This window comes from Electrona antarctica, assembly GCF_951216825.1.
Source record: "Electrona antarctica genome assembly, chromosome: 21".
In the NCBI taxonomy this organism is placed as follows: Eukaryota; Metazoa; Chordata; class Actinopteri; order Myctophiformes; family Myctophidae; genus Electrona; species Electrona antarctica.
In genome coordinates, this window is record NC_136802.1 from 36294883 (window position 1) to 36317896 (window position 23014).

The window sequence follows — 23014 nt, forward strand, 5'->3', positions numbered from 1 at the left end:
TTTTTATGACTTTTGTAAAAGCACCTTGAATTGTCCTTGTGTATGAAACACTCTAGCACAAATAAATGTGCCTTGCCCGGGGCCTTCAAGCCTTTTATGTTTGTAGTTTTATGAACTTGTGGAGCCCATTAATCATTTGTTGACATCACTGTAGTTTTTGCCATAATTGCAATACCACAATATGAAAATTCAATTTTTTTTTCTCTTCTCATCACGTCACATCGAACCAAACCATATGCGTTGTTGACCAGGGTCCCAGGGGTGTACTTGCCTCCCTCCTTTTTATATTGGATTAATTAATCCAGCTGCTATCATCACATAATAGGTTAATTAAGGGTAAATGCCAATTATGATAACGGGACACTATTAAAAAGACGGACGGCTACTGAGGAGACCTTATCCACACTAGTTTGTTTGCCTCTATGTAAGTCTGATTAGGTGTGTGTGTGTGTGTGTGTGTGTGTGTGTGTGGGGGGGGGGGGGGGGGGGGGATGATTTGTCGTCCAAGATTTGCTGACTGCATTTTGTACAACACTTTGTGATTGTGTGTGCGTGCGTGCGTGTGTGTGTGATTAGCTAGGAATGGCCCGGCATCTACAGTGGTCAATAGGTTGTACTCTGTAAACAGCAGGGTCAATAGGTCGTACTCTAGACAGACAGACAGACAGACAGACAGAGGGACACACACACATAGCCCTTTAAGGGAGACTATGTGCACCGCTCAAAAAAACACTGCGATTGTGAGCTTTCACTTCTGGTTCACGACCTTGGCTAATTTGCCTTAAGAAAAAAAGCTCAGAATGGAAAGACATCAGCAGGGCCGGATTGATTGACCGATTGATTGATTGATCTATTGATTGATTAATTCATTGGCAAGGACTGTGTTAACAATGGTGGGGGGAAAAAGTTGTGAGGTGGGTGGGCCGCAAACGCTTTTGAGATTCTTCAAGTGGGCCTTGATGCAGAAAACCTGCACTGACATCTAACATATAGGACCAAATGCGGTGGACTCCCCCCCCCCCCTCCCCCCGGAAGTTAACGTTTTTTGACCAATCGCAGCGTTGTGTTCCCGAAAATGTATTCCCGCTGAAATGATCATTGGGTGGGGACTAGTAAACACAGCCGCACCGCGTGACGTAGTTATCTTACACGCAACACTTCCGCCACTTCCGCTGATAGTCTTTTCAGCGTAGGTCTTGGCCAGGGTGGGTTTGATGTGGGTTAATTGGATGTCTGCATCAACACTGCAGCTGTCTGAGAGGATACTGGCAAGAAATAGAATTTCCAGAGAGGTGTTGTCAATGTGGAAGACCTGCGTGGGAGTGTGTGTAGAGCTTGGCTGGCTGACTGTCTTTTTTTATGTTGACCTGAAGACCGACAGCTCTGCAGGCAGGCAGGCAGGCAGGCAGGCATAGGCACGCACGCACAGTCACCATTATTTCTTGTATTTGATGGACTATGATTTATACTAACCTGATAGAAATTGAATGTGTTGTATTACAAGCTAGTCTATTTCTGTTCTGCTGTCACCGTGGCTCCACACAGAACAACGTTATAGTTATTTGCAGTAGCCTATGGAGGAAGCTTAAGGTCTATTCTTGCTCAGCAGTCAGATGGATTATTTGGGTTATACATTCTCGACTATACAGCAGTGGTTCTCAACCTTTTCAGGCCACAACCCCCCCCCCCCCAAAATAATCATATTTTATGATTAAGCATTTTAGAATGTTGAGGAATTACAATTCCGGTTCCACAAATAAATATTTTGAAAATAGCAGAAACCATGTAGGCTACAGTACCTCTGTAGTTTTTTCATAAAACAGCAATAAAGCAATAGCAAAGATTAAAAAACACAGCAGTAAAACAGGCAAGGCATTAAGAACAAACGGGTTTAAAAACTCAACTAAAAGCAAGTAAAGAGGTGGGTCTTGAGCTGTGCTTTGAATATGGCTACGGAGGGTACCTGTCTAAGCTGGAGTTTATTCCAGGCTGTTGGCCCATAGAAGCAGAAAGCTGCCTCACCGTGTCTTTTAGTTGCCATCTATTTTAGTCACCTCAAGCACCTCATAGGGATTGCATTGACGGCTGCAGTAAAGCGTTCTAACGGACCTGAAGTGGGGCCGCTGTCTCATGTGGGGGGGCGTGGAATTTGTAGTCCCAGTGTGTCATGCACACGTCAGAATGATGTCAGAACAGGTCAGCTCCATATATGGACACTGGGCAGGGGCCCTGTCCAGAACCCAGGAAGAGGCCTTTTTGGGGCGGTTCTGGACAACCGTGGGTTCGACCGACTCGACACCGATCACTGTACCTCATACCCTGTACACTCAAGAGAATGTCCCTGCTACCACCCTTAGATGGTACAGTTGGGTGCCACCGATATTGTCCCTTATCATTTGACCCATTTAGGCCTGACCTCAACATTTTAAAAAATCCTTCTAAATCCTCCAGTTTTCTGAAATAAATATTTTCACGATTTTTCAAAAAATAGCAGACCTACAAGCTCGTAGCGCGCCACTCGGTGGCGCGCTATGAGCTTGTAGATCTGCTATTTTTCAATAGCTAAATTATAACAATGTTTAAAACACCAAAAGGGGTTCCCGCCCAAAATGGGTTAACTGTCCTTTTGCGCAGATCACGCAAACCTCAGCAAAAAGAAAAGGACAATATCGATGGCCTCCAACTGTAGCTCCATATACTGTATGGAGCTGACCTGTGCTGACCTGTTCTGACATTCCATATATTGATCTGACCTCATCAAACCCTGTACACTCGAGACATAATCCTTATATGGCCAGTACAGAATTCATTCCATGTTGATCTGCCAAAGCGCCAGCGCTCGCCGAGCAGTCTGCCGCCAAAGAGGCGGATGGATGCGTGCACGCTTCTAAGCCCTCAGGCGTCACTGGTATAGACTAATTAAGCGGCTTATGTTTTCATGTTTCAAATTGTAACAGCTGAAATCAATATATAGTATTCCAATATCAACCTGCGGGGGGCATCAAGTGGGGGTGGAAGCCAGTTGCCCATGTATGGGTTATACCTCTAAGGAGCGAGCGAGCACGCACGCACGCACGCACGCACGCACCTACCAATGTGTTTGCTAAGACAGCAAATTAATTTGCAGTATTGCATTTTGTGTGTGTTATGATCCTTATTGCATAGAACAAGCCTAAAGCACTCATTAACTCAACAGCCAACAGAGCCTTGGAAACAGGGCATCAGACGCTGCAAGAGCTCCGTTTTCATTGCATGAGATTAAACTTCCCAGCCATCAAACATAATGCTCCAAAATGAGGAGGAGACAGAGTAGATGGCACTACTTCAGGTGCATTTGCAAGACATTTCCAGCACATGCAGAGAAGAAGACGCATGCCTTGGTCCCATCTTGGCACATTTCAGCTGTTTTAGTACAATTTACAATTTAGGAATTTAGCAGACGCTCGTAATCCAGAGTGATTTACAGTAAGCAAGAACCAAAAACATGGTAATGCATCAAATATGTGAATTCATCATGAATCATACGTACGCTAAGAACCTAACAGTGGAATATCTATATAATGAAACTATGCGTATAAACTATAGAGTGCTATACATAAATTCTAAATTATTCATGATGACGAGCGGCCACGTTTTTCGGAAAACCCGATGGAGAAACGCCACTTAAAAATCCGAATTTGCGCCCGATGTGTGGAGACCTCGGACAAGGCCAACTCGGATTGTGACAAATCATGACAATAAAAAAAGAAAAACAACAAAAAAAGTGTTGTACCCTGCCCTTTTTTCTTCTTTCTAATTATTTGTTTGGCTCCCAAAATTGTGTTTTTACAGTTTTAGTTTTGATTTTAGACATTCAATTGCCTGTTGTCAATATTTAATTCAAGGGACAGTATTTGTCATACAGCCCAGTGCTGCTGTTTATTTATAAATGTAGAAGACAGAAGAGAAAAAGGAGAAACTAGGGGCACATCCACACAGAGACGTTTGAGTCGTTAAAAACTTTACCATATGACAAAACTGTCTCAAGAAATGTGTGTCCACATTACACCACACAAATGGCACACACCCACTGAATATGTAGTGTGTACCGTGTGCTGCTAAATGTATGAAATTAAATGAAATGAAATGATTACTATATTTACCCAGGGTATCTGGGCTAAGCTCAAGAACTTGTTTCCAGCCAGGCCCTGCTCATAGAACACATTTCATCGTAGTGGTTCAATGCCTTGTTCAAGGGCACTTCAGCGGTGGTCATTTTTAACGTGTCGGACCGCTGATTCGAACTGGCCACCTTCCGGTATCAAGACCGCTCTGCAATCCGTTCGGCCACCGCTGCCACATATGCTCTGAATATGGCTAGCGTTTGATCAAATATAATGCCAAAAAGAGCATAGTAATGATCTGCAGGACGAGAGGGGATAAAGACCTCTCCTTTCCTTCCTTTTATTTATCTGATCAAGTGTTATCTATTTGCAGTAAAGCTTAGCTAAGTATCTGGGACATGTGATAACTGACCAACTGTCTGATGATGAGGATCTGTATAGGCAGCGCCGTACATTTTATGCTCAAGCGAACATGCCTACTTAGGAGACCATTTGTAGGATTTGTAGTCCATTGCACCTCTAGTGGCTCCAATGACGTTTGTGCATCTTCATATAATAGACAGTCTTTGGCGCCAAGAAGCGGTAAGAAGACACCTACAGTATAGTCCAGGCGTCTCTTCCTGGTTTTTAAACAGCTGGTGGATGGATCAAATGGTGATTGGCCGGAATGTGATGTATGATGATGTATGATGATAAGAGTGCCCCTCACTTCACACAAGTGTGATTTTGAAGGGGCGCTAGCCCCTTCTCTAAACAGCTTTTGTCCCCACACGTTTCAACTTTCAAGATTTGCCATTGACAATGAAAGGGGAATTAAATGGTGGGGCTTGTTCAAAAGAAAAAGACAAAGCATTATTGTGCCTATTATAGTCAACTGTTGTCACTTCAGTAAACATCATACCTCAGTCTCATCTTCGGAGCATTGAAGCATTGTGTTGGATATCAGCAGCACTGCTGTCAAGCTTTCTAACAGCCTTGGAGATAACTGTCCATCCACAATTCACCGCCTTCCTGGCACAAAGGCAAGATTCACACCATTAAAGATGACTTCAATGTCAAACATTCACTCTCTGTCACCCTCTTCCTCTCACATATACTTCCCTTGCTGTGTTTTTGGATGTTGTAGTTCCTTTTCACTGTGAATTAGTCTAAAGCTAGTGAAAATTGTAGATTTACAAGCTCACAACACGTCGCGAATGTATGCCAACATTTTCCTATCGGCCATCGTCTGCCCAAAAATCACAGATTGACGATATATCACACTATAAAAGCAATAATGTGAGAGCAGGCTAGTCCTTACATTAAAAACACCTTAAACACATGTAATTTATCATAGCAATAGTCAGTTTTACACTCAATAGCAGCGCTCCGATCACAAATTGATGTAATTTGTCCACGTGTGGTCCAGCCCTATGGAATTTATGGAATGCATGTGCTAACTAAAAAACAACTTCATACTTTGTGACTGAGGTTATGAGCATCAAGGCAATATTTGAAATACTTTATTGACACATTGTATTAGCACAATCCGTAGGACAGGACCACATATGGGCAAATTTCCCTATAAGTGAAAGATTAACCATTTCTATGATATATAATATTTAAGGTGTTTTTAGTTTTAGTTATAGAGCCGAGGCAAGTATAATGTATTAATACACTCTTATTGGCCAGGGATCCTTTTCATAATATGCATACGCTTCAAAGTAAAGTAGTAACTTAAGATAACAAATAATTGCAGAATTTGCAGTGGAGTAAAAAGTTAATTGAAAATGGGATGTGGTCGGTCTCTCTCTCTCTCTCTCTCTTCTCTCTCTCTCTCCCCTCTCTCTATCCACTTTCAACACACACACACACACACACACACACACACACACTCTCTCTCTCTCTCTCTCTCTCTACAACGTGCACTACAATACTTTTCTCTGAAATGTATAGTGAAGTATATGGAAACTGAAAAGTCTGTCTGTCTGTCTGTCTGTCTGTCTCCTCCCTCTCTCCCTCTCTCCCTCTCTCTCTCTCTCCACGTACAGACAGTGCATGCATCCATCCAATCCATCTGGCTCCGGAGAGCCACACACGACACACCCCGCCGCGACGACTCCTCCACATCTCTTCTCTCAGCACCGCGATTTCCAACCAGACGTCGCAGCATGGGTGTCTCGGTTTCTTTTCCAGAATGAGTCAGATTATGTTAACGATATACACAGGTAAAGCGTTATAAACCGGGCTGTGAAGACTGAAGAGGAACCGCCAGCCCGACAAGAAACACCATGCAGGTCCGACGGGGAGCGGAAGCAGCGGATCAGCAGTGATGGGACACTTTCCAGCGTTAAGTTGTGGCTTCTTCCTCGCGTTTCTTCTCTGCCTGCTGCAGGTCCCTGCCACCTCAGCACGAGGTAAGGCTAAAGGCGCAGTTTAAAATGTTATTTATTGAACACGACAGTGGTTCTCGACTCAAAGTACGTGGTACCCGGTCCAGGGACTCTCAGGTTTCATTGAGGGCGCTCCAAATGGACCCATAAGTTACAGAATGTGTACTCGCTAACGCACTGGACCAGGGCTACAGTGCAGTGTGTAACTAACTGTGAGAGTAGACTACAAATTGGAAATTATTTTATGGTGGTCCTTTACATTCAAAAAAGGTTTTAGTTTATGTGACTGACTGACTGAATGAGTCCATTTCATAGTCGACCCGCAAGGACTGCCTCCTACAATTCCAACATTGTATTATTTATTGTGAATGTATCTAGAAGTCACAGTGAATTACATCACCTTCTATATGACGCCTAAATCAAAGTTTTAGTGGTGCGCAGCGTCACACACTAATTGCAGTGGAGAGATAAAGATGGTTATAGTTTGATGAGCATCAGTTCATATCGTTTTAAGTGGGCTAGTAATTATAGGAAGGTAACTGTGTGGAGCTAGTTGACAGGTGTGAGTGATAAAGCCTAATTATGCTCTGAATGAATGGCTTAACGAAAAGACAGGACAGTTGGTCTCCCTAAAGCTGTCATATGGCTCGTAGCTTCATTACAGCATTCTTTCATTGAGCTTCATCATTTCCTGTGAATGACATTGGTGTTTTTATAACAGTAGTATTGCATTACTTTGGACTTGTTTTCCTGTAGGCTAAAGTCACTTTAAATATTGGTAGTTGTAGATACAGTAGTGGGCTTGTTTATAGTTGCTTGTTGGGCTTGCTGTGTAATGTTTGTTTAAAAATCACACCTGTGTGAAGTAAGTAGTGCAACTCCGTGTGGGGGTCCCCGGGGGTCCCCGGAACTTCCAGACCCACAGTAACGTGCCCAGGGTACCGGCCCGGTTCCGCCGAGCCGTTTCGTGTCCGAAACATGACAGTTACCGTGTGGGGGTCCCCAGGGGGTCCCTGTACTGTACTGTCACTGTACTGTACTGTCACACCCAAAACCATCATATACAGTAAATATGTGACACTTGGTTGTAAAAACCAACCAAACGCTATTTTCGTGCTCGGACAGATATTTTGTGCTCGGACAGACCCAGCCAGCCAGCCAGCCAGCCAGCCAGCCAGCCAGGGACAGACCCAGAGACACACAAAGCTCCGTAATGAAGTGGTTGCACCACTTAAAAAACAGTTGACCCCCCCCCCCCCCCAAATTAATATGTATTGTATTTGTCTGAAGACCCCATCGGAAAATATTTCATGATCTAAAAGCCCACACTGCATTGCATCACAACACGTTTTGAGCTTGCGTATAGTTTTCATAGACCTGGTTGCTTTGTTTCCATCACAAAATCCGGCGACACTGATTTCGATAGGCTGTACAGCTGAGCATGCTGTATAGTGTGAAGCTCAAGCCACTGCCAGCATAAATGGGTAATATTCCATTTGCTTTGAAACGCCACTGTATTGTACATGGTCACTTCTGCCCCCAAACATCTCATGTTTGATAACAGTCCTGGGCTGAAGTCGTGCATCCATTTAGCTGAGTGGGAAGAGAGACCTTCTGGGAATAATAATAAATAAATAAATCGTCTCAGTTTCACCCCCTGGCCTGCCTTATTCTGTGTGCCGAAGTGTGTATTTCTTTTTTTTAAATGTATTTAGAGTAGCCAATTATTTTGTATCCCTTTTTCTCCCAACTTATAGTCGTTATATGCCAATTAATTTGCCGCTGCTACCCGTGAGGATAGCCCCTAGTGCCTCTGTACTCTGTCCTACATTCCCCAATGACAGGCTCTGCCCTCTCAGCCTATATCATATCAAGTACAGTACATGTAGTGACGGATATCACCCTTACCGCCTGCTGTGTTGCTTTTCGATGTGTACACACTGTGTAACTTTATAGAGATGTGGAATCTAAAGAGCACAAAGCACCTTTCTGAACGTACCAAGTATCGCGAGACTTGCCACCGTTTCCTGTCTGTCAAATCTCGCGAGACCTCCGAGCCAGAAACGATACCTGCTGCTGTAAAGTTATATAGGCTACTAGGATAGAAAAGCAAGTGATTAGAAAACAACCTGTGATATGTCTTATTTTATATTCCTGAACCGATTATATGACAAAGGTCTCAATTGTTCAGCAATAATGTTTGTTATGAGCTGGTCCAGCCGGCTCCATTCACTGCCATGTATTCATTGAACTTCCGGTGTGAGTTTTGGCTCCCATGAAAGTGTCCATGAAAGTGTCATGGCGCAGCCCAGTCACGTGACCATTTCCTTTCCTTCTCTAAGCTTCCTTAATTGCTTCCAGGCTGCTTCCCTACCTCATTCACAGGTGTTATCGTTGATACTAATTAAGGCTCTGTTCCATTTAGTGTGCAGTGGTCCCATAGAGTATTAAAAGGATAGAGACTGAACCGGAGTGATAGCCCCGCCCCCTCAGTGGAAGTTGCTCAGTGGCGTTTTGAAGCACCTGGAAGAACAAGTGCAAATGAAGTGCAAACGAGCATTCAATGTTAAACCCCAGCTGCACAGGGTTTCCTCGTCATAACTCCACGGGTCCGCCTGCAGTCCCCGCTCTTACCACTAGGGCCGAGCGCCTCAACGTCGGAGAGCCTCACTGGGGGCTTGAGTGGTCTTCAAACTTGTTTTAATTTCAAGGACCTCCATAACACTGAGTGTACAAATGGAACCAAATGGACCCTCCATTTGGTTCCATTTGTACACTCTCAGAGTTACACACTCGTACTACAGGGCCATTTGGAACCCACTCAAGGACACTTTGAGACCCACTGGTGTTTCCAGTCACTAACACGCACAATAGCAGCACCCTGACTCTGTTTGACCAGAATGGAACAGAGCCTTCATTACTATCAGCGGTAACACCTGTGAAGGAAATGGGGAAGGGGCCCAAGTTCTTTCCAAAATGGCATTTGTGCATACAATTTTCAATTTGTATGCACACATGGGCTGGGACATACTACAGGGGGCTGCCAAATCTTTGTGTAATAGACCCCCCCCCTCCCCTTCTTTTTGAGCCCTCCTATGTCCAGCTTTTAGTAAGTAAAGTAAAATACAATAAGTAAATTGAATACTTTGTGGTGCATTCATTGAGCTAAATATAGTATGGTGCATTTTATGCACAGCTCAATTAAAGTCCCTCATGTCATTGTGACGGTGACCCTAAAGAATTGCATCTTTTCCGTCTGAAGCAGCGCCGTTTAGATGAGAGAGTTGTGACAACTCTGTTCACTTCATGGGGCCACAGGGCCACTGATTGTCAGTGGCCCTGTGGCCCCATGAAGTGAACAGTGACCGCTACTGTATAGTAGCTGTCACTGCATGGGTCACATGACCGTGCCCTCTCGCTGACGGCACACTCTCTCTGTAAAAGTCTGAGGCTGCGCTCGCCAAGATGGGGCCGCCCCGTGTGTTATGATTATCAAACTACTATCGTGTTTCTACAACGATTCCTACGTGGATTTTATTGTTTATAACGTGGGATGAGGTCTGATGCGGCCATGCAAAATGTTTGTGGTGATTAGACTATCACCTGATGAAGGCCGTTCACGTCCTTAAATGGAGTTGAATGGTGTTTTAACAAAATAAACACTGTTGGAGCAAATACTGTGTGGACTTATCCTTCTCTGTATGTATCTACCTTTTGTCCAGCACCAGCAAGGAACTGGATGTGTGCAAGCCACCTGCTTTTTTTAACCTATTAACAAACAAAATACATTAACTTACACAACACTGATAGTGCTGTCCAACATGACTGAAGTTATCTATGAAAAAGTTCATTATTCTGCAACATAATGTTTTACAAATGTGGTGGGGATCCCTGATTCATCTCTTCCTCAGCTAAGGGGTACATGTCCTGGAAAAACGTTAAAGTTCCCTGCCAGTGCCACTGTACCCCAAGAAGTCAAACGGTTGAGTGAAACTCGGTCACCTGACGGCTCGCTTGTTGGTGCCGCTCGTGGCTCAAGTCCACTTTAGATGGCCCGCCCCCGTCGTTTGAACTGTTTTTTGGCAGACTCGCCCTTTTACGTCTTGAGTTTGAGAACTGCATTCCTGGAGTGCGGAAGTGCCCGACAAGGCATTTTGGGGAGTGAGCTTGTGTTGTCGTCATAGACATAGAAAGGTAGACTCCTCTTCTTCCGCTCTGGGGAGAATGGCCTCAAGAGAGGGCAAGCTTCCGCGTTGGCGCTTCACAGAAGTTTCCGCGCGCGTCACAGAGCAGATGTTCAGGTCTGACAAGTCCTGGAAAAGGTGCGCTGTGATTGGCCAGTAGTCACTTGAGTGGCAGCGTGGTAGTAGCGTGCCGTGCGCACTTCCGGCACACTTCCGCCCAGAGTGTAAATTGTTCCGCCTTCCCGTCGACACACATCAAGGGGCCAGTGAGGCGCTCCAACGTTGAAGCTCTGGGCCCTAGTGGTAAGAGGAAGGACTGCAGGCGGACCCGTGCACGGACACGTAGGACCATCACTCCCTACGTCACCCATACGTCACCCCGGACCTCAAATTTGAGGTCCGGAGGAGGTACTTCCGGCAGTCTTCCGGGTGCTTCAAAACGCCACTGAGCAACTTCATCGAAATGAATAGCTTGGGGGCGGGGCTAGTGCTCCAGTTCGGTCTCTATCCTTTATATACTCTATGACACACATGGCTCCAACAAACTGCAGCGGCCAATGAGGCATCTATTATTATTTTTTTAAATATCTATTATAGTTCCTACATAATGTCATTTGAAGATGGTGACGGTTTGGAATAGTGTAGCCTCGGTACCCAGGCTTTTATTTTCGGCACAGGATATGGTGGTGTTGCTCTTGCAGTAACAGTAACACCACACATCATGACTTACTTTCATTTTAGTCTTGTATTATTTTGAAACTAGCTGCTGCTCAGGTCAGCCTGCAGTAGGAATCAATATCTTTCCTCTCCCTCCTTTTGCTAAGAATAACAATGAATGATCTATCCTCTCAAATTCACGTTCATTTCTTTACTACATGTATGTCATGCAAATTGCTGATATTACGATCCGTTTTGTAATATCATGTGGGGTTTTCACAAAGATTGTATCAAACACTGATAAACGTATGCCTCTGAGGATGAAAACGGGAGCAGTTCTGACACACGTTTGATGTGTCTTTGGTGAATAGCCAGCTCTACTCAGACCACCCAGTAAGCGAGCAGACGGGGAAAATGAAAGAAAGAGAGTGTTTGTTATATACTAGGGTTATAATGGAATTGTGGAAAGCAATGTTTTATTTATTGTAAATATGACCAACCATCTCATGCTGTAGCTGTGATTTCACTGACATTTCGTGTGAGAGTCATTTCTGAAAGCAGCCAGGCTGGAATCCAGTCCACTGTTGTCCCTCTTCTGTTGGATATGGACAAGTACCACCAATGCATTATTCAACGAAACCCCATTTCTTTACACCCCCACCCGAACGACCCCCTCACGACACTTACAGTTGGGTGCCACCGATATTGTCCCTTATTATTTGACCCATTTAGGCCTGACCTCAAAATTTTAAACAATCCTTCTAAATCCTCCAGTTTTCTGAAATAAATATTTTCACGATTTTTCAAAAATAGCAGACCTACAAGCTCGTAGCGCGCCACTCGGTGGCGCGCTATGAGCTTGTAGATCTGCTATTTTTCAATAGCTAAATTATAACAATGTTTAAAACACCAAAAGGGGTTCCCGCCCAAAATGGGTTAACTATCCTTTTGCGCAGATCACGCAAACCTCAGCAAAAAGAAAAGGACAATATCGATGGCCTCCAACTGTATGCACGCACGCACGCACGCGCACACAAGAACACTTCTTTTTTTTGCATTTTTAACCCTAATTTGTAAGCTTGTGAATAGCTTGTGCTATTTATGTTGCATAAAACCAGCATGCAACTAAGTATAAATCAGGCCTATAACTCCATCCATAACCTCTAAAAATCCAATCGACTTTATTGATATAGCGCATTTTACGACACGGGGTTTACAAAGTGCTCCACAGAAAATCAAACGCTAAATACACTGTAAAGCTAAAACATACACACTTTAACCATATAACAAATATAACAGACACTTTAACCATATAACAAATATAACAGACACTTTGACCATATAACAAATATAACAGACACTTTAACCATATAACAAACATTTTGTCTTGTGACGACCAGTAAAATTGTCCTTTAGATTTATCTCTCAATGTCTACCACACCTGTGGGGACACTTTGTCCTCACGCGCACGCACACACGGGTAGGTCTGTCACGACTACAAATCTAAGTTGACGATTAATTTCCACGCAAATAATTGTGATTAACAATTTAATTGTTTTTTGACACATTTAATATTTTGTCTTTCCAAAAAATGTACAAAATGTAAGCTTATCCATGACGTGTTGTGAACTTGTAGATCTGCTATTTCTGCTATTTATTTATTTAATTCTTTTACCTAAAACGATTGTGCAAATATAATTGTGATTATCTCAAATAATTGCAAATTGGCTATTATGTAATTTGTGACTTGAGTACTCCGCACGAACACACGCACGCACACACGCACTCATGCACACACATGCACGCATGTCCTTTCCATGCCTTTCTTCCTCAATCACAGGCGGAATTGAGCTCCAACAAACGGGCCACTATAAGAGTAACATGTACTGTAACACAGTCGTTAACATTAAAAATAGAACACTATACTGTACTGAAATGGCATTAATAGAATACGTTATTCATCAATTACCGTGCACGTATTAAAGAGTTAAGACAACGTGTATTTTTGAGTGGTGCAACCACTCCAAGGAACAGCAATGTCCGTGTTAACCTATGTGACTTTAACCTATGTGACTATGAGTAGCAGTAGGGGCAAAAGTGGCGCTGTTGTGCCAGAAACAGAGAGAGAGAGAGAGATAGTGCTGCACTGTTGCCTGCTAATGAGAGAGACAGAGAGAGAGAGAGGGGGGGGGGGGGGGGCATCAGACCCATATATCATACCAATTGTTTATGCACGATTGAATTTGAGGTCCTGCGGGATAACATTTGGTGAAGCGGTTGGTCATTGTATAAAATATTCCCTGGTGATTAGCATTGATTGGAGCACTATCATCATCTGTCAAAGATGCAGTAACAACAAGTCTCATTGTTTTTGTGGTGACTAGATTTCCACATTTCCCCATTGTTCCATTGTAGGAATGTAAATACATGTTTCTGTTCATTTCTGTTATGCAATCTATCTGTACGACGTCATGCCTGATTTCCCATATTCCTTATTTATGTTTGTAAGATAGCATTACTGGTATAATGCACTTAGCGTGTGCACTGCACAGCTTGTGTGTTACATACTGTCACCCTGCATATTGTGCCTAGAGAGAGAGGGTGTCAAGTGTTGTCACTTCAGTAAACCTCAGTCATTTAGTACCTCAGTCTCATCTCCTGGGCCTTGGAGCATTGTGTTGGATAGCACCAGTCCAGCACCACTGGTGTGGATGGACTGATGGACAGATAACTGTACACTCAAGGGCAATGCCACAAAGGCAAGATTCACACCATTACCGATGACTTCAATGTCAAACCTTCACTCTCGCAGTCACTCTATCATAATGTGTGAATTCATGCGACCGGGATGCTTTACCAGGCTAGGTCTGTCCCATTTGTAGCCGCACCTTCTCTTTCAATTGGTCACGTCACGGTCACTCACTCATGCCGATCACGTGTTTGGACGTTCTTTTAAACACGTGGTCGCAAAAATACTATTACTATTACCGAAATTCGGTAAACCGCTGCACCACTACTGTGTATGCAGCCTGTCCTGAACAGTCATTTCCATAAAGGTGTTAACAATTTACACAATTACAATTTAGGCATTTACAGTAGTAATCCAGAGTGATTTACAGTAAGCAGGGTAAACACCAGGTAATACGTCAAATGCATAGAAAACAATTATAATAATCTGTATGTTGAAACTATACACTCGGATTCCAGGTCAACAAATTAATTCATTGAATCTGTCTACAGAACACACTAATCTAACACATCTAAATTACATGTTTAACCTTTACATAAGCCTGCAAGGTGCTACAGCAAGTGATGTGGGCTATGGTGGAGTCTGAGTCTTCTTCAGCAGTGGTGGAAAGTAGTACATTATACTTAATGTACTTAAGTACAATATTGAGATATTTGCACTTGTGTATTTCCAATTTCCAATATTTTTTTTACTTCTACTCCACTACATCTTGATTCCAAATATTGTACTTTTACTCCACTAAATGTATTTGAAAACTTTAGTTAATAGTTACTTTGTAGATTTTGATTATTATTACAAAACATACATTATCACTGGTCTTCAGGCTTCATGTATGTGTGCATGTTTGTCAATAACAGCAGGCATCTGTCCCCTCGGAGAGAATACAAAGATCAAAGTTAGATCAATAAGAATGCACTTAGATCCAGTAACACAATCTCTTTGTTTTTGTCCCACACGGGACCAATTGTATTAAAACAGCATCATCACAGCCAAGCAATAGCCTTTGTTATAGTCTATTGTTTTATTAATTCAAAGCCTTATCAATACAATGCGAGGAGTGATACAGTATGTATTGATTCAATAGAAACCCTTCTCAGATAATACAGAACATCGGATCATGTCATAACCCATTTTGACCTGAGATCAGATTCTGAAAAAGCTATGTTTCTATGTCAGTCGTTCTTCGATTTTTCAAAAATAGCAGACCTACAAGCTCGTAGCGCGCCACTCGGTGGCGCGCTACGAGCTTGTAGGTCTGCTATTTTTCAATAGCTAAAGCATAACATAATGCTAACACCAAAAGGGGTTCCCGCCCAGAATGGGATAATACTGTAGATGGGTCCACAATCAGTGAAAATATCAGATCTACATGCTCACATATTGCATTGCAATGTGACACGCTGTTATTTAGGGAAATGTATTGATTGATTGATAACATCAAGAGCTCTTTCTAAAAGAATGTGGAATCAATGCGTTTTTCTATTTTTTACCCTGTAGTATAGGTGAACTCATGCAAACTACCCATTTCAAGTATAGCGCATATCTACATCCACTGCGTAATATACCAATACAGTTCACACTTTGTCATATAAAGTGCTACACCAAACCTTCTATTAAAGTGCATAAAAACAGTCATACATTAACCAATTGAAACCATTCAGGTGACTAGCAGCAGCAAAGCAATTAAGGGTATATGTAAATTGCCCAAGGGAAAGAAACGGATTAAAAGATTAAAACACACACACACACACACACACACACACACACACACACACACACACACACACACACACACACACACACACACACACACACACACACGCGCTCAATTCTGCAGCCACCTTTTTTAAGAGCGGTTTTAAAGGTGCTTAGAGAGGCACTTGTTTTTATTTCCTTGGGCAAATCTTTCCCTCGCACTGTTACGCTATACCTGAATCTATTTTTACCCATGAGGTGTTTAAATTTACATTACATTTATTTACAAAGAGTTTTGGTGTAGCGGGAACAAAGGAGCGGGCCAAGTACGGACCCCTGGGGTTGTTTTGTTTTAAGTCATTAGCGCGAGTGTCTTTGCTGTGAAAACTGACCGTTTTAGAAGGGATTCCGTAAACCCATTTTGGGCGGGAACCCCTTTTGGTGTTAGCATTATGTTATGCTTTAGCTATTGAAAAATAGCAGATCTACAAGCTCATAGCGCGCCACCGAGTGGCGCGCTACGAGCTTGTAGGTCTGCTATTTTTGAAAAATCGAAGAACCACTGACATAGAAACATAGCTTTTTTTCAGAAAACTGTCAGGATGTAGAAGACATTTGTAGAATCTGATCTCAGGTCAAAATGAGTTAAAGGGCTAGTTCACACATAAATTGCTTATTTTCTATCAATTACACACCTTGAAACAGCCGATCTCCTATACTGGATACTCTGCCGGTCATCAAATCATTGCCTTAGGAATGCGACAAAACGCAAGGCTTTATGGGGTGTGAAATTGTAGTTGAACTACTCCTTTAATCCAAAATCAATGCCGACCAGCTGCTATGTGTCACTGTCCCAACGGAGCACCCAATGGCCCTGTGACCAAAGCACTATATGGTGTCACTTGTGTTGGCATGGTGTCTCCACGATCTGTGTAGTAGGCAGGGACAAACTAGAAGCTTGTGTCACTACTTTTGAACCCATTTTGACCTGAAATCAGATTCTAAAAATGTCTTCTACATCCTGACAGTTTTCTGAAAAAGCTATGTTTCTATGTCAGTGGTTCTTCGATTTTTCAAAAATAGCAGACCTACAAGCTCGTAGCGCGCCACTCAGTGGCGTGCTATGAGCATGTAGATCTGCTATTTTTCAATAGCTAAAGCATAACATAATGCTAACACCAAAAGGGGTTCCCGCCCAGAATGGGTTAATTCTATAGTTGCACTGTAAACAAGTAGTACCCACACCCTGCTGGCAAACAATGTGATTAGGGATGGGAATTATCCATTCATGCATTAATAGTTAATTGATACGCTTTGATAAGCTTATCGATTGATTAACCGGTTAGTTGATGAGCGGCGTTTAAAAAGAACGCGCTACGAGCTTGTAGGTCTGCTATTTTTGAAAAATCGAAGAACCACTGACATAGAAACATAGCTTTTTTTCAGAAAACTGTCAGGATGTAGAAGACATTTGTAGAATCTGATCTCAGGTCAAAATGAGTTAAAGGGCTAGTTCACACATAAATTGCTTATTTTCTATCAATTACACACCTTGAAACAGCCGATCTCCTATACTGGATACTCTGCCGGTCATCAAATCATTGCCTTAGGAATGCGACAAAACGCAAGGCTTTATGGGGTGTGAAATTGTAGTTGAACTACTCCTTTAATCCAAAATCAATGCCGACCAGCTGCTATGTGTCACTGTCCCAACGGAGCACCCAATGGCCCTGTGACCAAAGCACTATATGGTGTCACTTGTGTTGGCATGGTGTCTCCACGATCTGTGTAGTAGGCAGGGACAAACTAGAAGCTTGTGTCACTACTTTTGAACCCATTTTGACCTGAAATCAGATTCTAAAAATGTCTTCTACATCCTGACAGTTTTCTGAAAAAGCTATGTTTCTATGTCAGTGGTTCTTCGATTTTTCAAAAATAGCAGACCTACAAGCTCGTAGCGCGCCACTCAGTGGCGTGCTATGAGCATGTAGATCTGCTATTTTTCAATAGCTAAAGCATAACATAATGCTAACACCAAAAGGGGTTCCCGCCCAGAATGGGTTAATTCTATAGTTGCACTGTAAACAAGTAGTACCCACACCCTGCTGGCAAACAATGTGATTAGGGATGGGAATTATCCATTCATGCATTAATAGTTAATTGATACGCTTTGATAAGCTTATCGATTGATTAACCGGTTAGTTGATGAGCGGCGTTTAAAAAGAAAATTGGATAATTTTAATTTCCCTCAATGTCTAACATAAAACTCTACACTTTGCTGATATACAGAAAGAATACCATTTGCGATACAGGGTACAGGCAATGGCATCTTTGTGTGTGTGAAATAGAATCAAATGAAAAGTGCACAGTCTTGTCTGTCACATCACATGCAAAAGCAGAGACTTTTCGATTAATTTGATTCGTTATTAACTGTTAAGTTTAACCGACTAATTTCTTAACGGTGATTCATTAATGAACGATTAACAATTAACTTTAATTAAACTTTCGTTTAAATGTCACATTGATCACATTGTAAGAAAAGTTAACTTTAGTATTGGTGTTCTCTATCGCTCTAGAAACTGGGGCGGCGGTGGCTCAGGGGTAGAGTGCCTGGATGGTAAGCGCAAGGTTGCCAGTTCGAACCCGGGCTCCCCCAGAGTTACTGTCGAAGTGTCCTTGAGCAAGGCACTGAACCCCTAATTGCTCCCGATGTGCTATAGTTGGTGCCTTGCATGGTTTCCGCTGCCATCGGTGTATGAATGTGTGTGTGAATGGGTGAATGTAATGCACACTCTCTGTAAAGCGCCTTGGATAAAGGCGCTATATAAAAAATGCACCATTTACCAAACTGTTTTACATTCTCAGTTAGGAAAAGACTAGTCCTACAGCTTATTTTACAGATACTCGATTATGCCGATGTTGTGTATCTATCCGCATCTAAAAAAATCTGAATACTCTCAATATTGTCTATAACAAACTGTGCAGATTCATCTTAGGTTGTCCTTTTACAACTCACCATTGTATTATCCCATTCTGGGCGGGAACCCCTTTTGGTGTTAGCATTATGTTATGCTTTAGCTATTGAAAAATAGCAGATCTACATAGAAACATAGCTTTTTCAGAAAACTGTCAGGATGTAGAAGACATTTTTAGAATCTGATCTCAGGTCAAAATGGGTTAAGTATGAATCTTCAGTTGCCCTCTCTTACTGTAAGAAGACAGTGTCACTGGATTCAGTTTATTTTTAAATGTATACACTTCAATTATCCTCAATATCTCAAACAGTTTCTAGAACCACCCACTACCAATTACCAACTGAGGCATTCCACTCGACCTTATTGTGCTGTTCCCACAGTCTCCAATGCATTAGGTAAGACCTTATTGTGCTGTTCCCACAGTCTCCAATGCATTAGGTAAGAACGCATTTATGTCTAAAGCTCCCTCTGACTGGAACAATATTTACCAACCAATATTCGAACCATTTCATCTTTCATCAACATGTTCAAAAGTGCGCTGTCTTCTTACCGTACGACCTCTTGCACATGCCCATGAGGCCATGCTCTTCAATTTATTTATTCAATTTATTTATACACTATTATATTATATACTTCACTTGGCCTATTTATAGCTACTCTCAATGAATATATAAACAGTGAGCTACTGAGTGTACATGTGTGTATGCATGTATACGTGCATGGATGTGTATACTGTATGTGTATGTGTACATATATATGTCTATATGTGTTTCACGTGTATATGTACAGTATGCACGGGATATGTACATATGTGTTTAATCAACTGTATTCTACTGCTGACCAACGGAAGTGGCAGTGATATCTGACAGAACAAATGATCCATCTCTTTGCTACATGTGCTTGCATATTGTTGCGAACGCAGTGAGCATTTACTGTGAGACCCAGCAGATCATGTCTGTCTGTGTGTCTGTGTGTGTCACGCTGTAACACCACCCGCCCACCACCAGATGGCGCAGCTGTATCACACACAAAAACACATGCACGCGCACACACACACACGCACGCACGCACGCACGCACACACAAAAAACTTAACTTAAAAAAAAACTTAACTAAAAAAAAAAACTTAAAAGGAAAAACTTAAAAAGGAAAAACTTAAAAAGGAAAAACTTAAAAAGAAAAAACTTTAAAAAAAACTAAACTAAAAAAGAAACACGCACGCACGCACACATACACACACTAAAAAAATAACTTAAAAAAACATTTTATTTAAAAAACCTTAAAGTACGTAATTTATTCTAATTGTTGTTATTGCAATTTACGAGCTGCGTTCGCTTCCCGCGTTTGCGCGTCTTACTTGTAATACCCTATTTTTGTGGACCCTCTCGAAAACGAGATACCATATCTCAATGGGGTATTCCCAAATAAAGAATTTCAAACAACAACATCCCTAAATATGATCTATATGCTTAGTGAGTCAAGTGAACACAATTTCATCAGATTGCAACTCTTGGGTGTGGCCAGCTGAGTCAGTCAGTCAAGTGTCCCTGAACAAGACCCCTAAATGTTCCCTCGGCGCTGCATTGATAGAAACACTTCAACATAGAATTTTACAGGCTAATAAAGGCCTATAATTAGCTCACTACGCTGCAGTAGGTCTACTGCGGTGGTGGCTCAGGGGTAGAGTGCCTGGATGGGAACCGCAAGGTTGCCAGTTCGAACCTGGGCTCCCCCAGAGTTACTGTCGAAGTGTCCTTGAGCAAGACACTGAACCCCCAATTGCTCCCGATGTGCTGGTTGGTGCCTTGCATGGTTTCCGCTGCCATCGGTGTGTGAATGGGTGAATGTAATGCACAATCTATGTAAAGTGCCTTGGATAAAGGCGCTATATAAATGCACCATTTACTACAGCAGGAGATCAAATCCAGAGCAAAACTATCGTGTCACCCGCAGAGAAGAGTCTTGTCAACCACTTAACCCATTCAAACCGAGACAATGGCCGGGTTTCCCAAAGAGATTTTGGGTCGCACGTACGTAGCTTCTCACAGGTGTGCAGCGCATGTGCACATGCGCACTATATGTCCTTTTTTGGGAAACGTGACAACATAGATTCCCTAGACTAGAGCACAGCCGTACGTGTCCTCATTGCGCACGTAAGGCCTCCTGCATGAATTAACCCATTTTGGGGCGGGAACCTCCTTTGGTGTTTTAAACATAATATAATTTAATTATAATATAATTATAATTTAGCTATTGAAAAATAGCAGATCTACAAGCTCATAGCGCGCCACCGAGTGGCGCGCTATGAGCTTGTAGGTCTGCTATTTTTTTAAAATCGTGAAAATATTTATTTCAGAAAACTGGAGGATTTAGAAGATTTTTTTTTAATTTTGAGGTCAGGCCTAAATGGGTTTTAGAAGCAAACCTTTTTGGAAACCTGGTTCCAAAATGTAATGGAACCGATTCCTGGCTCCTCGATGTTGGATCCCAACCCCAGTTGAAAAAAAATGTAACTGTTCTCTGGATATGCTCAGAGCTATAACACTAACCATGCACTGCACTCGTCAACAGCAACATTTGTTTAGTTAAGCATTACAGATTAATTTTGGATTAAATTCACATTTCTAAATTGATTTACATTTAAATTAAAACTAACATGGAACATGCAGTGATTGTGGTGATGCAAGAACTGGTGTTTTAATGCACGTATCTGGAATGCCAGTTTCTTTTCTACAAGCTTAGTAATCTAAATGTGTATACACACACGGTTAAATCCCTCTGGTAAATTTAACTCCAAAGAGTGTACAAATGGAACCAAAATGGACATGTTGAGGGTCCATTTGTTTCCATTTGTACACGTTGGAGTTTCATAAACACTAACAATTACACAGTAATCTAATTCTGTTCCATTTGTGCACTCTGCCAACGGTGCCAAGATAAATAAACACTGAGGATTTGAATGTGTTATTTGTTGACACATGGATGTAGAAAATGTGCTGCCTGGTTGTGCGGTGACCCCCCCCCCCCCCCCCCCCAGCCAAGGAGCCCTGTTTGTCTTTCACAAAGATAACATCTGTCCTTTGCATCAATGTGGCTGCATTCATTTAAGGCCTTTTGTTTCACCAGAATCAATACAAAGCTCTGCCTCCTACCGCGGTGCTTCATTTCATCAGGTTATTTTAGAGCCTGGCCACCATCAGAGCAGAGGACCCACGCACGCACGCACGCACACGCACATGCACATTGCACACGCACACGCACATGCACATGCACATGCACATGCACACACACACACGGCAGCTCTTTGCTTGTGTTTATTGGTGCTCTTTGGGTGCACACATGCAGAGGACCCACGCACGCACACACGCACATTGCACACGCACACACACATGCACATGCACATGCACATGCACATGCACATGCACATGCACATGCACATGCACATGCACACGCACACACGGCAGCTCTTTGCTTGTGTTTATTGATGCTCTTTGGGTGCACACATGCATAGGCTAATTGTTGACACTTTTACAGCTTGATTTGAAGGCGCTCTTTGCTAACCTATGAGTCACCGTCTGATAGGGATGTGTAAATGTGTCAAAATCCAACCGAGTGCCGCGCTATGAACTTGTAGGTCTGCTAGGGGGGGGGGGGGGGGGTCCCTGGAAAATCGATTTGTATAATTCAATATTAACAATTAATCGATTAATCGTTTGGGGGGGGGGCTTTTTTCTTTTTCTTTTTTTTTTATGAACCCTACAAATAAAAACGATTATCGGTTATTAATTTTAATAATCGATTTCGGGTCCTATTAACACCTTGGATGTCCAAGCCGGAGTTCTCCGTCCAAGTTCAAGGTCATGGTCAAGTGCCCAACAAGACGGAGATTAATGAAAACAAAACCGTTCGCATCGCTCTAGAGCCTTGGAGCGCTTGTTGCCCGATCCGATGACGTGTCAAAAAGTGACACGTCATCGAAAATCTCCCCTGCCTGTTTAGCTGACGAAAACGAAAATCTTAAAACGATCATAACTCCCGATCTAAATCATCCCGTCTAATTCTGAAAAAAGATCCTGTGTTAGACGGCGCTCAGCGCTACAGTCGCTAGTCGCGATAGATTTATTATTACCTCCCGTTGTTGTCGATCGAATCTAGAGTGTTGTGGCTATTGTTAGCTGCTACACAGACATGCACACACCAGCTTCCGGTGCGCCGGTAAAAGTGGTCCGTGCGCTACAAATGATGGGCACCCTGGATGAAATGGATTAAATAGTTCCGGG

At 42.6% G+C, this 23014-nt stretch overlaps 1 protein-coding gene across 2 annotated transcripts in view; it reads left to right on the top strand.

Annotated features, from left to right (window-relative positions):
* Window positions 1-23014, top strand: part of LOC306914200 (netrin receptor UNC5D-like) — a 594918-nt gene that overhangs the window by 3420 nt on the left and 568484 nt on the right. The window contains exon 2 of one of the 2 annotated variants that reach the window (XM_079491179.1): window positions 6134-6499. In XM_079491179.1, coding sequence (XP_079347305.1) covers window positions 6415-6499 — 85 coding nt within the window. In that variant the 5' untranslated portion in view covers window positions 6134-6414. Of the gene's footprint in view, window positions 1-6111; window positions 6500-23014 lie in introns of those variants that run through there. The other variant, XM_079491178.1, reaches the window with a different exon arrangement.